This window comes from Mandrillus leucophaeus, unplaced genomic scaffold (assembly GCF_000951045.1).
Source record: "Mandrillus leucophaeus isolate KB7577 unplaced genomic scaffold, Mleu.le_1.0 Scaffold682, whole genome shotgun sequence".
Classification (NCBI taxonomy): Eukaryota; Metazoa; Chordata; class Mammalia; order Primates; family Cercopithecidae; genus Mandrillus; species Mandrillus leucophaeus.
In genome coordinates, this window is record NW_012107386.1 from 855,361 (window position 1) to 870,040 (window position 14,680).

General features: G+C 34.0%; 1 protein-coding gene across 7 annotated transcripts in view; it reads left to right on the top strand.

The window, feature by feature from the left end:
- Window positions 1-14,680, top strand: part of PTPRK (protein tyrosine phosphatase, receptor type, K) — a 594,458-nt gene that overhangs the window by 293,951 nt on the left and 285,827 nt on the right. For all 7 annotated transcript variants that reach the window (XM_012002300.1, XM_012002301.1, XM_012002302.1 and 4 more), the window contains one exon: window positions 901-1,016. In XM_012002300.1, the coding sequence (XP_011857690.1) occupies window positions 901-1,016 (116 nt within the window). The remainder of the gene's footprint in view (window positions 1-900; window positions 1,017-14,680) is intronic.

Consider the following 14,680-nt stretch of genomic DNA (forward strand, 5'->3'; position numbering starts at 1 on the left):
TTATTTTTCACTTCTTGAATGATAGGTGTTAAGGAAAGGTTTTCATAAGTATGTAGAAAATTGTGAATTGAGCACAACATCAGTTTTAGGGTGATATGGTCCTCCATGAGCTTTTCTTTTTACTCATGAGCATTAGCTTTTGCTGTTTATATAAATTTCCTTTCAATGGGAAACATGGATAAGGCTTCAGTTTTAAAAGGTAGTTTCAGAGAATACTTGATAGTTATAAATCTCACTTATATTTTGACTGCAGTCATGATTTTTGTTAGTCTAATATGGGTATTTATTTTGGATTCATATACTATGATTATAATGGAATAGGAATAAGCTTACCGGTTTCTATTTGCAAGAGACAAAAATATTCCTTTGTTCTTTGAAATGCTAGAGGGTTATAACTACTGATTTTTTTTTTTTAATAAAGATCTAACTGCTTAAAATGTAGCCTAATAAGTTCAATGGCCGTGTAACTGTCAGTAGTTTAGAAATCATTATGTGTTTTCATTATATCTTTATATTAGGCTCTGATTTCATGTCAATTTGATCTCTTTTGGTTGCTTTGACTTGTAAGCTTGTAACTGTTTTATTACCATCCGTATGCAACATGCCATGGCAGCAGTTCGGCAGCAGTTCAGCAGCAGTTGTTGAGTGCTCACTCTGTAAAGAGCAATACTCCAGCAATTATGGAACAGTAAGCAACAGAACTCCTGAGAAAAACAGAACCATGAGAGTCACAGAGGAAATGGTATCTTCTGGCACAAAAAAGCCCCTCAGTTTTCTTCTTTCTGATGTTAGTCTTGACCAAAAGTAAAAACACTAGCGATAATATTCAGCTGCAGAAAAGTAACATGGCATGTTTTCTTCATGTGAAAACAAATACATTTTTTTTTCCTCCCTTCACAGATAAATCTCCTCATTTCCTCCGTCTCGGGGATGTAGAGGTGAATGCAGGGCAAAACGCTACATTTCAGTGCATTGCCACAGGGAGAGATGCTGTGCATAACAAGTTATGGCTCCAGGTAAGGCCAAGTTGGCAGCTGAGCTAAAGAGTATACTTTATGTTTTAAAAAAATTACAACAGGACTGTTTGTGGTCTCTTCCTTTTGAGTGTGTGCGTGTGTGTGCGCGTGCGCGTGCACGCATGTAGTGGGACAGGCTGTCTGCATGAGTTTAATTCATGTTAGAGATTTCCTTTTCTGAAATAAAATACACAGGAAAATAATAAGTATTTTTGTTAGTATCTACTGAAACGTAATAATTCTCTCTGTTATATTCAAACTGCAAAGAAACTCTAGATCCATTTGAAATATGAATAAGAATGAGATATTTTCTTATTTAATAATATTTTTAAAACCGAATTTATAAGAGTTAAGTAGGAACTGTCATACTCTGATAAATTTTTTAAAGTATTTTAAGAAACCCTTGGGAATACTTCAGGAAATATGAATTGGAAGAGAGCCAATTAAATTTTTGAGTTTGAAGGTTAATCCCAGATCTGAGGTGAAGACATTTGCCTTGCACATATTAAGTCCTTAATATATTTGTGTTTAATTATGATTTAACATACATGTTGGGGGAACTGCAAATGGTGCATATAAGCAGATTTAAAAGAATCAGAGAGAACTAGAGACTAAGAAATATGCCTTGCCTTCAGGGAATTTATAGAAAGTCTACTTGTCAGTGCTAGAGTGCTGGGGGCTGGAAAGAGCTGAGAGCAGCTCTAAAGCCAGGAAACTGGGCCTAAAAGAGATGGCTATTGAGCTAAATATTTGAAGCTAGATGATATGGAAGTAATAATATTCTCTGAGCACCTCTGTTATTATTTTTTAGGTTCTCTGCATCAGAATGAGGAAAATGATTTAATTAGTTGTGAATTTTAAATTCATGGGAATGCCAATAGAGACCAAAAAAAAAAAAAAAATCCTGATAAGATGAGCTTATTTTCTTTAACATAGACATCATGATTTATTTTACTACATCCTTTAGATAGGTGAAGGTAGTGTTGGGGATAATTATTAGTTTGCGGGTGGTTTTAATGAAGGTTATAATAAATGAATATTGAAATAATACCTTATAGTGTCTGATATTGTGCTGGGTGTTATATGTGTGTTATTTCATCAAGTTCTTACAGCATTCCAATTGGAGGTTACAACAGGTGTACTTCATATTAATCTAATTATTAATACTTTTATAACTTATTTGATTTTCAGATATCAGGATACCATATTTTGTGTCCAAATATGAAAAGGAAATGAGAGTCCTTTTTTTCTATGATTATGATAATTTCTCCTACAGAGATTGAAAAATAGGATAATTTTTCCTGGAAAGCGTATTATATGATGTGCAACCTGTCTTATCAACTAAATGTCAAGTCAGTTTTCTTATTTCTCTCTCTATGCCTAAATAATAGTTTAAGAATGATTTTAGATATATGATCTAATTGTTTTGCTAGTGATTTTTTCATTTAGATGGGAACATTAGCTGGCATTTGGCTTTAGTTGTGAGCTATATGGTCTTTTCTTGGAGACTAGAGGCTCTGTAGGTCTGCCCTTGGTTTATGCCTCAGGATTTAATGTGACATTGAAATGAAAAGGGTTCTGTATCCTCAGTCACCAGCTGCCTTGTGGCAACAAAGACTTTCTGGACCCTGCTGGTCCGAGTGGGTGGTAGTCCAAACACTGCTCATTTTTTTTGTTTGTTTGCTTTCTATTTAGTAGATAGTCCATTTCATGATGGTTTTAAAAAAATTTTCCTCCTGCCATTTTTTCTAACAAAGATGAGAGGTAAAATATTCTATGAGACTTCTATGTTGCTTTCTTCCCTTCTTCACCTTTTCACCTCTCTTCTTTTTTTTTTTTTTTTTTTTTTTTTTGGTGTTTGCTACAGAACAGTGAATTTGTGTATTTCTCTTCCACTTTGACATGGACATTGCCTTGTTTTTCAGTAGTGTACATATTCACCTTAATTTATTCAAAAGCTATTTTACCTTTTTCAGTAATACCACATCAATTACCTTATTCTTTTACATCACTCTTCTCAATGTACAAGAAATATTGAAATCTATCAATTACTTACTTAGAGTGTTTTCAAATTAAATAAAAACTTTTACTATGAAATTATGTGAAAATGGACCAGATAAGATTGATCATTATATATCAATCAGTTAGAAGGTGGCAGTGACTTAAAAAACTTGCCCACCTTTTGCTGAAAGTAAAAAACATAATAAAGCAGGAAGAATTCTGGTTCCAAAGTGAATCTACCAGCTAACTCATGCAAACAGATGTCAGATTATTTTCATTTCATGTAGAATAACAGCCTAGAGTTCAGGAAGCCCAGTTCTCAATTCTAACTTTAACTCTAACCCTCCTAAACCTTTTAACCCTGTTAATTGCAGTGGCCTTAGGGATTTCATTTATGTGTTCTGGGACTCAATTTGCTTATTTATAAAAGGAGATTCTGAATAGACACTAAAATCCCTTCCAGCTGTAAGATGCTAAACTAGGTGTTTAGGTTATTTTTGGTGGCTTGAAACATGACCTTGATAACCTTTTTGTGTGGAAGAATGAAAAAGTCTTGTTATTCGTTTTGCATGGGGAAAAATGGTACCTTAAATTAAGTATCATTGTGAGAACAAATGCTCAAAATATCTGCTACTAGTACTGAGAATGAATGTACTTGAAACACTCAATGAAAGGTCATTGCCGTCTATCACAGAGGTAATGGAATAATACAGCAGTTGTTATACCTGCCATGGTCAGGTAAAATACCAAATGGCAATCAACTTTGTATGTCCTCCAAATAACTTACATTATGTAGTATTGAGCTTCAATTGGCAAAATGTTGTCTAAATATGGGCTAAAGTAGCAAAGACTAGAAAAACAACCAATTTTCTATTTAAAAGGAAAAATGATACACTATAACTCTGTGAAAGGTGTACAGAATGTAATACTGGATCATATTTGATATTTAAAATAATTTATTATGGAAAAACTGAATAATTTATCTTGTGTATTCCTTCTAGGTTATAATTAGTATATCAGTCATTGTTGTCTAAAATGATATATAAATTGAGTAAATTGAAAAATGCAGGGAAAAATGCAAACGATGAGTGGCCTGAATTAATCTAGGATAATTTCATAATGCACATTATGGTGGTTCTGAAAATGTCTATAGGAAATGATCTTTCTTGTAAGAATTGGATTATACAATTATAGAGTATTTGAAGTAGGTTTTCTGTATTTGTAGATACGTAGGAAACCATGACAAACTACATAAACCAGATCAACCTTCTTGTACATGCTAAATGAAGTAATGATACATAAAACAACATCAAATGTTTTTATAAGTCTGAGTGTCAGTAGACTAAAAATATGATGAAATCATGAGGTTTTCTGGAATGTAGTTTTTAAATGTATGTTATACAGTACATTTATGCACTAAAAGAAATTTAGAATAAAATCTTTAGTCGCCCTTAGAGAATTTCCAGATTATTTTTCGACTGAGAGCTCAGTGAAGTTGCATGTATTCTTGATATAAACATAATATTTTTTGGTTAATGATTTGTAAATTTTTTCCACATGAACAGACATTTTTGATATCTTAGTTGTAGAACTAAGCCATTTTAATTTTATAGTAGTGCTCTCCTATCCTTGGGGGATACATTCCAAAAAGCCCAATGGATGCCTGAAACCGCACATAGTACCAAACCCCACATATACTGTTTTCCTACGTATACATATGATCAAGTTTAATTAATAAATTATACACATAACAACAATAATAAAATAGAGCAATTATAATGATATACTGTAATTAAAGTTATATGAATGTGATCTCTCTCAGCATCTATCTTTGTACTTTACTCACCCTTCTTAGGACGAAGTAAAATGATAAAATAACTCACATAATGAGAATAAGTGAGGTGAATGATATAGGAAGTGTGATGTAGCATTAGGCTACTATTGACCTTCTGTCAGTATGTCAGAAGGAGGTTTGCTTGGGGCTATTCTGGATCATCGAGCCATGATTTTGATGGTTGGGATATCAGAAACACGCAATGTCGATGACTGACAAGTGAGGGAAGGCACAAGATTTCATCACGCTACTCAGAGTGGAGTGCAATTTAAAACCTATGAATGGTTTATTTCTGGAATTTTTCATTTAATATTTCAGACTGAGATTGACAGAAGGTAACTGCAACTGCCCAAAGTGAGACCTTGGCTAAGGAAGAATTTCTGTATTTCTGAGAAACTTTCAATGATATGGAATTTGTGATTCATAACTTGAAGCTATGATAAAGCTCTACTTATGAGAAATAAAATCAAAAGTGAAATTATAACATGTAATTTACATTGGAATGAAATAATAAAAGCATCTGGTTATATTCCTGAGACATGTCAAATAATTTTCTTACAGGAAAAATAAAAATTAGATTGTACACTTTTATAGGCTAGAAATGTTGGTTATTTATTTTACAATTTGAATTTATTTTTGAATTATTTTCAATATTTATTGAAAATATTTAGAATTCAAAACTTTTCAAAAATATTCAACTATTTCAATATATGAATATTTTTAATATTTTTGAATTATTTTTAATTTTTAATATCAAATTATCAATACATAGTAGTTGTACATATTTATGGGGTACATGTTATATTTTTGGAACAAGCATACAATGTGTAATGATCCAATTAGGGTAACTGGGGTATCCATAACCTCAAGTATTTATTATTTCTTTGTGTTAAGAACAGTCCAATTCCACTCCTTATTTGGAAATATATGATAAATTGTTTACTACAGTCACCCTATGGTGCTACTGAACACTAGATTGTAACTCTTACTATTATGAACACTGGATAAAGTGATTGCAGGAAAAAGCAAATATATAGGCAACAAATGAACATATGGTGTAGCAGTTCCATACCTAAGTATTTACCCAAGAGAAATTAAGACATGTGCCCACAAAAAGACTTGTACAAGGAAGCCTATAACAGCTTTATTAATAATAACTGATAATTAGAAAAAAACTAAATGTCCATGAACAGGATAATAGATAATTTGTGTCTCATTCAAACAATGAAATACTGCTTAGCAATAAAAGAATGAACTGCTGATAATGCAACAGCGTGAATGGATCTCAGCAACATTAGGTTTTGGAAAGAGGATAGACACCAAAAGCTTATATACTTTATGATTTCATTTACATGAAGTTTCAGAAGAAACAAAACTAACCTGTGGTGATAGAAATCAGAACACCTGTTGCCTGTGGTGAATAAGGATTGATTGGATGTGGGCAGGGGGAAATTCTCTAGGGTAATGTTAATGTCATATATATTGACTGGGGTCTTGGTCTATGAGTGTACATACATTTGTCAAAGATTAAGATCTGTCCAATTTACTCTCTCTCTCTCTCTCTATATATATATATATATAATTTTTACCTGATTAAGACACAAATGAGAAAAAAGTGAATAAGTGACACATTTTATCAAATAACAAACTTACTGGCAGTGCTAATCAAGCCATAGATGGTAATAGCCTACAGGCATTACTTGCGTTTTTGTCCGTCTTGTCTATTTCAAGTGATTTGATTAGGTTCAATAGTAATGTGTAATCATTAGTCTAACTTGAAATAAACATGTTCTGAGTTTCTGCTTTAAGAACACCTTATAACTTGAGGATATGAAAGGGTTGTAACTGGGGTTGGACTGAAAGTTTTGTATTAGTATTCTGTCATGAAGGTCCAGTATAAGTAGACACCTACATGGTAAATCAAATAGAGCCTATTGCTGCAACATCTGTCAGACCATATGCTTTGGCTTCAGGTTCAGTGTAGAAACTAAAATACTAATGACCCCATCCATCATTACAGCACTTGGCAGGCATGCATCATTGAATTGGGCAGAGAAATTCAACAGTGGAGTTATTGAAAGTAGGGAATTGTGTGGGTAGATTTGGTGGCACCATTTGTTTTGGTGAATTGAAATGAGGCTGTTTAATGTGTGACTGGTAATCCTATGCAGATTGCCATCAAAGCTGTGGCAATTGGGCCAATCTGTCAGTAATCGCCGCAGGTGCTGGCACTGTGCCTCCTCCGTGGGCCTGCCAAAACAGGAGAGTCAGCCGCCGCTTCGCCCTTGGTGAGGCTCATCATTGCTAGAATAGTGTGATACAGCTAGTTGCTCAGCCAAAGGAAATGTCATTCCTTATGGAGCAACACATAATTTAAGCAATGGCTTGAGAGTACTAATTGGAGAGTGAAATCAGTAAAATGAGATGCAAATTGCTCTCAAAAACAACTAGAGAGAGGCTGACCCCCTACGGTACCAACCGTTGTCAGTGAAAGAGCAGTGAAAGTGGTTGGTCTAAAACTTCTGACCACATAGTGTGTTACCTGTTCAGGGAAACACCGAAGCCTTGTTCCTGTACTCCATGCAAACATCATGACATAGTCCTGAGAATCTAAAGCATGATTTCTAAACAATTGAGTTAATTGGAAAGCACAGAAACTTTAGCTGATGACAACATAGCACTACACCCTTTCGGAGGCCAAGTAGTTATGGCTCACAGTGCTCTTTCTGATGCCCCCATGCTGTAGCATTTTTCTGTGCTTATTTATATTGCCATTTGGCAGGCTCAGATGTTTGTAGCATATTTAATTTCTGCAAGAGATTTTACTATCCTGACACTATTTATTTTAGGAAAAAATTGATAATTTTCCATTTATTATAATGAAGGTAAGCTTCCTGAAGAAATTACTGCATGCTTAGGAACTGCAGTTTACAGTGGGAAATTCTTTGGAAACTAATTTGAGAGGAGGTTTTTAAAATCAACTTGATTAAATACATGATATGTGATCAGCTCACACTAGGTAACATGCATAAAGAAAAAGCAATGCAATACAATACAGTAAAAGTTGCTCTAATGTCTGGACGTGGTCAAAGTTCTGACATTTTCTAGGTAAAAGACTTTAATAATGGCTGACACACTTCTAAAATATTAAAATAACAAAAGGTAGCATATAATTACAAAGAGAGTGAGTGAACTTGAAGAATGATGTCAGAATTGCTAAAGGCACATGGCACAAATATATCTTGAGATTTGTAGAAGACTACATAAGTGACTTACTACCTTGTAATGTAAGGAATATACAAATGGATTTAATTTGCTCTTTATAGATCCTGAAGTATAATAATGACATGATTTGAAGCTTATGGTGAGAGCTATAAGCTGATTATAAGGGAGAACTTTGTAATTGTAGGGCTGTTGAAAGCTGCAATGAGCTGCTCCAGGAGGTAGTAAAATTACAATTAGTCCAAGTATCCAAGCATAGTCTGGATAAGCACATGCTAGAGATGTAGAAGACATGCAAGCCTGAGGCTAACTACTTTTTAAGATACTTCTGGCCCTGACACGTAATTCTATAACTGCATATGGGAAGTCTGTATAGAATCTAAGGACTGTACTATTTCAGAGATGAGCATGAGCAATGCAGACTGGAGTGTTTGGTGAAATCATTAGAGAAGACTTGATTGAAACTTTGAAGTGTACATAAGACTTGAATAAGCAAAGGTAGGCATGGTTACTACTGCAGATTCAGAAGGCAGAAAGAACACCGTATGTATGTGTGGGGACGTGGGATAGGAACTGAAGGAGAAGGATCTTACTGAAGTGGAAGGTTCACCATGAGGAGTGGAGCTAAGCAGAGTTTATGGAGAAGTTGATACTAGACCGTGCTGGAGACTGCTGGAAGAGGAAGAGGCTTCTTTTCTCAGTACAGTCATCAGGGAATGAGGGCCTGATTCTGGACAGTTTCAGTGGAACTGGAAAATCCATGAGTAGGAAAGGGGAGGACAAACTGAGAAACAAAATGGTTTGGGGCCTGGTTTGCACAATTTTATAGAATTTGGGAAGATGTGAGAGTGAAATAATAAAGACAGCTTTGTACATTTTCTTAAGAGTTTATTTTTAAAAGATAGTCAATAAGTTTGTTTTCTCAGTTTCTATTTTTAGAGCTCTTTTGTCTATTAGAACCAGGTTGTTTTACTTTTTACCTTTTTCTACCTTCACAATTTCATGTAAGTGATCCTCAGTAGGAGTGAAAAATGAGGAGACATTTCAATTCCTTTTGACTCTTTCTAGCTTTAATAAAAGTTTACCAAGACAATTTGAAGCTTGTGACCAACTTAAACCTCTGAGTGGCCCAGATGTCACTGAGGAGAATTAGTCTATGGGAAAACTGTTGGTGCCTTCAGCCTTGGCTGCTTCTGTAACTTCTGGCTCACAAGACAGGAGTGTGAGGAGTGCAAACCATGTCCCTTGTGCTTTCCTAGTTTCTTGTCACCTGTTCTAAACTTTAGCTGACAGATGAGTACTAACTTGCTATTTAATTCTAATTTTCTCTGCTTATCTTTTGTTTAAGCAGTAGTGATTTTGCCATGTATATACTGGTTTACAATTAATTCTGATCCACTTAAGAGACCATGTTCTCTTTGGTAGCTAAGGGCCAACACTCTTGGCAGTCCTGCTTTTCCTTGGGCCATTGGTATAGTCTAATTCACGGCATTCTCTTCTTTCTGCATAGCTTTATATAAAGAATTCTGCTTATAGGTCTTGAGATAAAGTCACCGATCTCATATCATGGATTATAAGGTTTTCCTTCTACTTTCTGGCATTTTGGATATGTAACCATGAGCATCAGAAAGTTTAAACATATTTAATTTTTAGAATTATTAAATACTCCTGAGGTCATTTTGGTTGATTTTGTGTGGCTTTCAACCATAAAGAGATCAATGCCTTGCAGATATAAAGCTTTCTTTTCCTTCTTTAATAATTTATAAACTCTGAATTTAATGTCTACAGATTACATAATTGATCATAAATGAATAATGTGTATACTATTCTTTACCTTCCTTATCTGTTCTCGGAACAGGACTATACAAGCCTGGCAGTCATGGAAGTTCAAGGATTGCTTTTTATCGATATCTAGAAATAATTTACTTCTCTTTCTGTGCAAGAACAATATGCTCACTTACTGTTTGTACAACTGCCCCTTCAGTGTGTTTCTAGGTGTGTCATGTCTAGCACTTTATAACGTTCCTGTTGAGCACCTGGGATCAGTATTACAACATGGAGCATTGGAAGGTCTGGTTTCTTCTTTATGAAAAGTAGTCTGCTAGAAAGATCTAAAATTTACAAAGTTATTTTATTGTAAAATAAAACAGAGGTATAGCAAACCACACAAAAATAAAAACTATTATGACTCACTATCGGATAAACATCACACAGGACAAGAAAGAGAGCTTGCCAGCCATCCCAGAGGCACCTTCCATGTGCTCTGTGCCAGGCATAACAGAGCTGTCTCCTTGCCTCTACAAATAACCACTCTCATGAATTTTAACCCTTGCAGGTTTTTGCAGCTATGTATGCATCCCTAGACACCATAGTCTTATCAATTTTTAAAAATAGACATCTTTTTAAGTCGCTTTTAATCTGTAGGTTTGTCCTTTATTCCTTTCCTCACAATTTATCTGTTGAGCCTAAGATGTTTGACTTCTAGCTTCCCCTGTCCATATTTTGCTGATTGCATACTAATGCCCTCTTCAGTTCCACATGTCCCTCTTTCCTCTCTATTTCCTGCAAATTGGCAGCCAGATCCAGGGTCAAGTTTGATCCTTTGGCAATGTCATAGGTGGTGCTTGGTATAATAACAGGAGGAACAAAATGTGTCATCTTTCTTTTTGTGATCTTGGCAGTCTCTGATGATTAATGCCCATGTTTATTCCTGGGGGTAGAAAATTGTGATAGTTTATCTTTTTTTGTTGTTTATTTCTTCTGTATTTGTTTAGTTGCTGAAAAGATACATACTCCCCCTAATCTACTATTTGGTTACCCAGTAACACAATTCATTAAGGAAAGGGTAAATACATTCTCTAATCTTTGCTATATTTATTAGTTTTTAATATGAGTTGTTTCCCTGTTATCCTGCAAATATGACTTATTTTTTTCTTCTAATATCATTATAAACTCATGGATTTAAACATATTTAATGGAGTTTAATTTGTTGCAATTATTATTTCTATTAAATCTTAAATTGTCCCATCTTTGCTTAGTGGGTACCTCTCCAAATTTGCTCCTGATTCTTTTTGATATGATTATAGTAGGCTTTGAGAGCTTCCTTGGTACCTGGTACTGTGAGATGTTTCAAATATTCCTCTGGATGTGGCATCAGTCATTTTTCAGTGATGCCCTGTTTAGTTTTAGTAAGAAATCATATTTCAAGATCATGATGCGGGTTCTGAGGGATACTCATTTCTAGATCTTTTCAGTGAATAGAGCTAAAAAATATATACACATATATTTAATGATAAAATACCTAATGAGTTCATAGGGATATTTCAAGTTGAAGCCTAAAGTTTTTTACTGAATGTTTATCCTATTACAACTTTTCAAATACATTTTATTTCCACACCGATATTCTTGGTTGTCAGTGACACAAGGGAAGATGGATTTAGAATATATCATAATTATACATTGGTTTTTATTTCATATTATTTTGAAATGATATTTCTTTAATTTCTAATTGTCCTGAATTGTAATTTCATTTCTGAGTTTTATTGTTTAAATTAATATTGTTTCATCTCATGAATCATTTCCTTAATATGTTTTAGCTTATCTTGAAATATTATGTTGTGGTTTTGATCTGGTTTGTGGACATATTTTTCTGATTGACTTTCATTGACACTAAGGATCATACTCTGTTCCTTATTTTCTTTTAATCTTATAAAATCTTTATGTGAGTTTGATCTTGATACTTTTAAGTTATTCATTTTTATGTGAAATAAGTTTTCCTGAAGTTTTAAAATGAGGTGGAGTTCAGGAAACTTTAGCTGATTTTATAGATTTCCCTCCTCTGTTGCTTTGAGTTATGTTTTAAAATATGGCAGGTTGCCTTTTGGGATTTCTGGGATTTCCCACTGTTGTTTAGTCCTTCTATTTCCACACTCTCTTGTTAGTCTGTCTGTTTTTATGTGACAGGTTCAGAAAGATTTAAAAACTACGCTACTGCCACCAGCTTCCCAGAATCCCTCAAATCTGATGGTTTCATTGCATTTGTCTTCTGGCTTCACCCGCCTTCCCTCTCACTGTGAATTGCATGGTTTTATAGTTGTAGACTCATATGCTTCACATTTCTGCTTTCTACAGTGCAGTGTGAAGCAACCAGCCAATCCCATTATGTTTCTTTGTTTGACTAAAATGTTCTAAGGTAGCAAATACATGGTTACCAAAACGTTGCCTTCTATAGATACTTGATTAGGAATATATCTAATAGTGATATTTTACATGCCTCTACTGCTACATCATGTCATGGACTAGTAGTGTCTTCTTTGCCACTGGCAAGAAAGGTTATAAGTACCTTTAAATCTAATCAGATTGAAAAATAAATTTCAGTAAACCCAGAATCAGAACCAAATCAGAAAGTTCATCCATAAAAATCGGATTCTCTAGAAGCACTTCTGGTCCTAAAATCATCTCTATCCCTCAGGCTTCAAGAAAGTAAAGCAGAACACCAGTAGGAGATAGATATGATTGTATTGAAATATATATATATGTGTGTGTGTGTGTGTGTGTGTGTGTATCTACATAATTATAAGGTTGTATATAGTAGGATTTTATTTACAAAGTTGAAGAGATTTACTGCACAGAATTGGTTTATGTGCTTGTGCAGATTGGCCAGGCAAGTCTGTAGTCTGTAGGGCAAACCCTTGGGGAAGGCAGGCTAAAACATGCATGCTCAGATTGAAGGTGTTGTTCATTAGTAGAATTTCTTCTACTTCAGAGAAGCTTCCCCTCTGGTCTTAAAGCCTTTTAACTGATTTAATCCAGTCCACTCAGATTATCTAGGATAATCTAATTTACTAGATTTTGGATTTTAAGTCCATCCACAAAATGCCTTCACAGGGTCACCTAGTTTGGTGTTTAATGAAATAGCTAGAGATTGTAGCATAGGCAAGTTCATACATCAGAAGACTGACACAGTTATCAAACAGATTATTTGCTTAGATATTGTTCGGATTATCATCTTCATAAATTGTGATTATCAGTATTTGCTATGAATACTTTTACACAGTAATCTCATAAAGTATTCTCATTGTCACTGTTGAATAAGCAGGTACAAATACATATCTCCAATGTTAGATGAAAAGGTAGAAATTTGAGAAGTAATGAGAAATTATTCAGCTCACAAACAGTTGCTTCAGGGCTAGAACCTGGGTATCATCCCCAGCAGACATGGTTCTGTCAACTTACACGTGCTCTCTCTTTGTGGTTCCTCTTATTGGTCACCTTTTCTCCCTATTGCAAAGATACCCATGCTTCTTAGGGTGAAATTCCTTTTCTTGTTTAATGGCTGACTTTACTTTTTGTTATACTTGATTAATAATTCTGATTCTAGTATTTGCTATCTCCAGCGTATTTTTACCCTGCTTTATTTCAGAATTATAATATTCACCACCTCTTTCTATCTCTGTCAAATACCATTTACCTTCTTCCATCCTTCCATTGCCAGAAAGTCAGTACTTTGATGTTATTATTGTCATTTCAGTGTATTTTTTTTCTAGGAGAACACTATTTACTTACTCTACTGAAATAAGTATAATAATTTCTATGACCATAAATAAGAATAAGTGCTTCTCTCAAAATAATAACATAGTATTTTTAATTTTAGAAATTTTTAAATTATTTTAAGTTTTCTATGAATCCTTTCATGTTTTTAAAATTGTCTTCAAAATTATTTCATGTTTCTAGAATTATAGAATTATTTTGTTCTTCAATAATAGTGATTGTGATGATGATAATATCTTTATCATCCTGTGAGACTGAAAAAATTTCATACAAATCTTATAGAGCAGACAAACTCCAGTAAGGAACTCTCAGGTCCTTGGGATTAATTTGGCTGGAATATTGTAAATTTCATGTCAGCCTCACTTGGTCATAGTTGTGCAAATTTACTTTGGAATTAATTTTGACAACTCATATGCAGTCTTCTTGATGCTGTTCAATGGGGACCTAAATACCAAACATAAGAAAATAGGTTCTTTCTAAGTCTTACAATTTTAAGAAGATGAGAGAATCATATATCATTATGTTCCCAGGAAAGTCAACGAAGAAATAAACATATAAATAAATGTAATTTGATTATTTTCAAGTCAGTAGGCTTGAAATAATCTTGGCATGTATTGTCAGTGTGGCTCTTTTTGGTCTGAAATGAAACTGGATTAATTTTATTTCTCAAACTTTGAAAAGAGACTCTGAAGTAAAGTGTAGCATATTTTAATTATACCATATTTCTTTTAGGATACTTTCAAGCTGAAAGTAATAGAAAACCAAATGTATTATTTCATTTAGCAAAAAGTCCAAAGAGAAATGGGCTGTAATAATTGTTGGTGTCATTTCAGAGATCTAATCAATAACTTCCTCTGTCTCTCTACCTGATATGCCATCCTAAGTGTGTCAGCATATCCCTTACATTGGACTGCCTCATGGTGATAAGTCAGCTCTTCCAGGTTTAGGCATGACAGTAAGCAAAAGCAAAGGGAATCCATTTCCTTGTATGTCTCCTTAGAAGTGAGGAAACCTTTTTAGGATAACTTGACCAATTCTTTTTTTTTTTTTTTTTTTT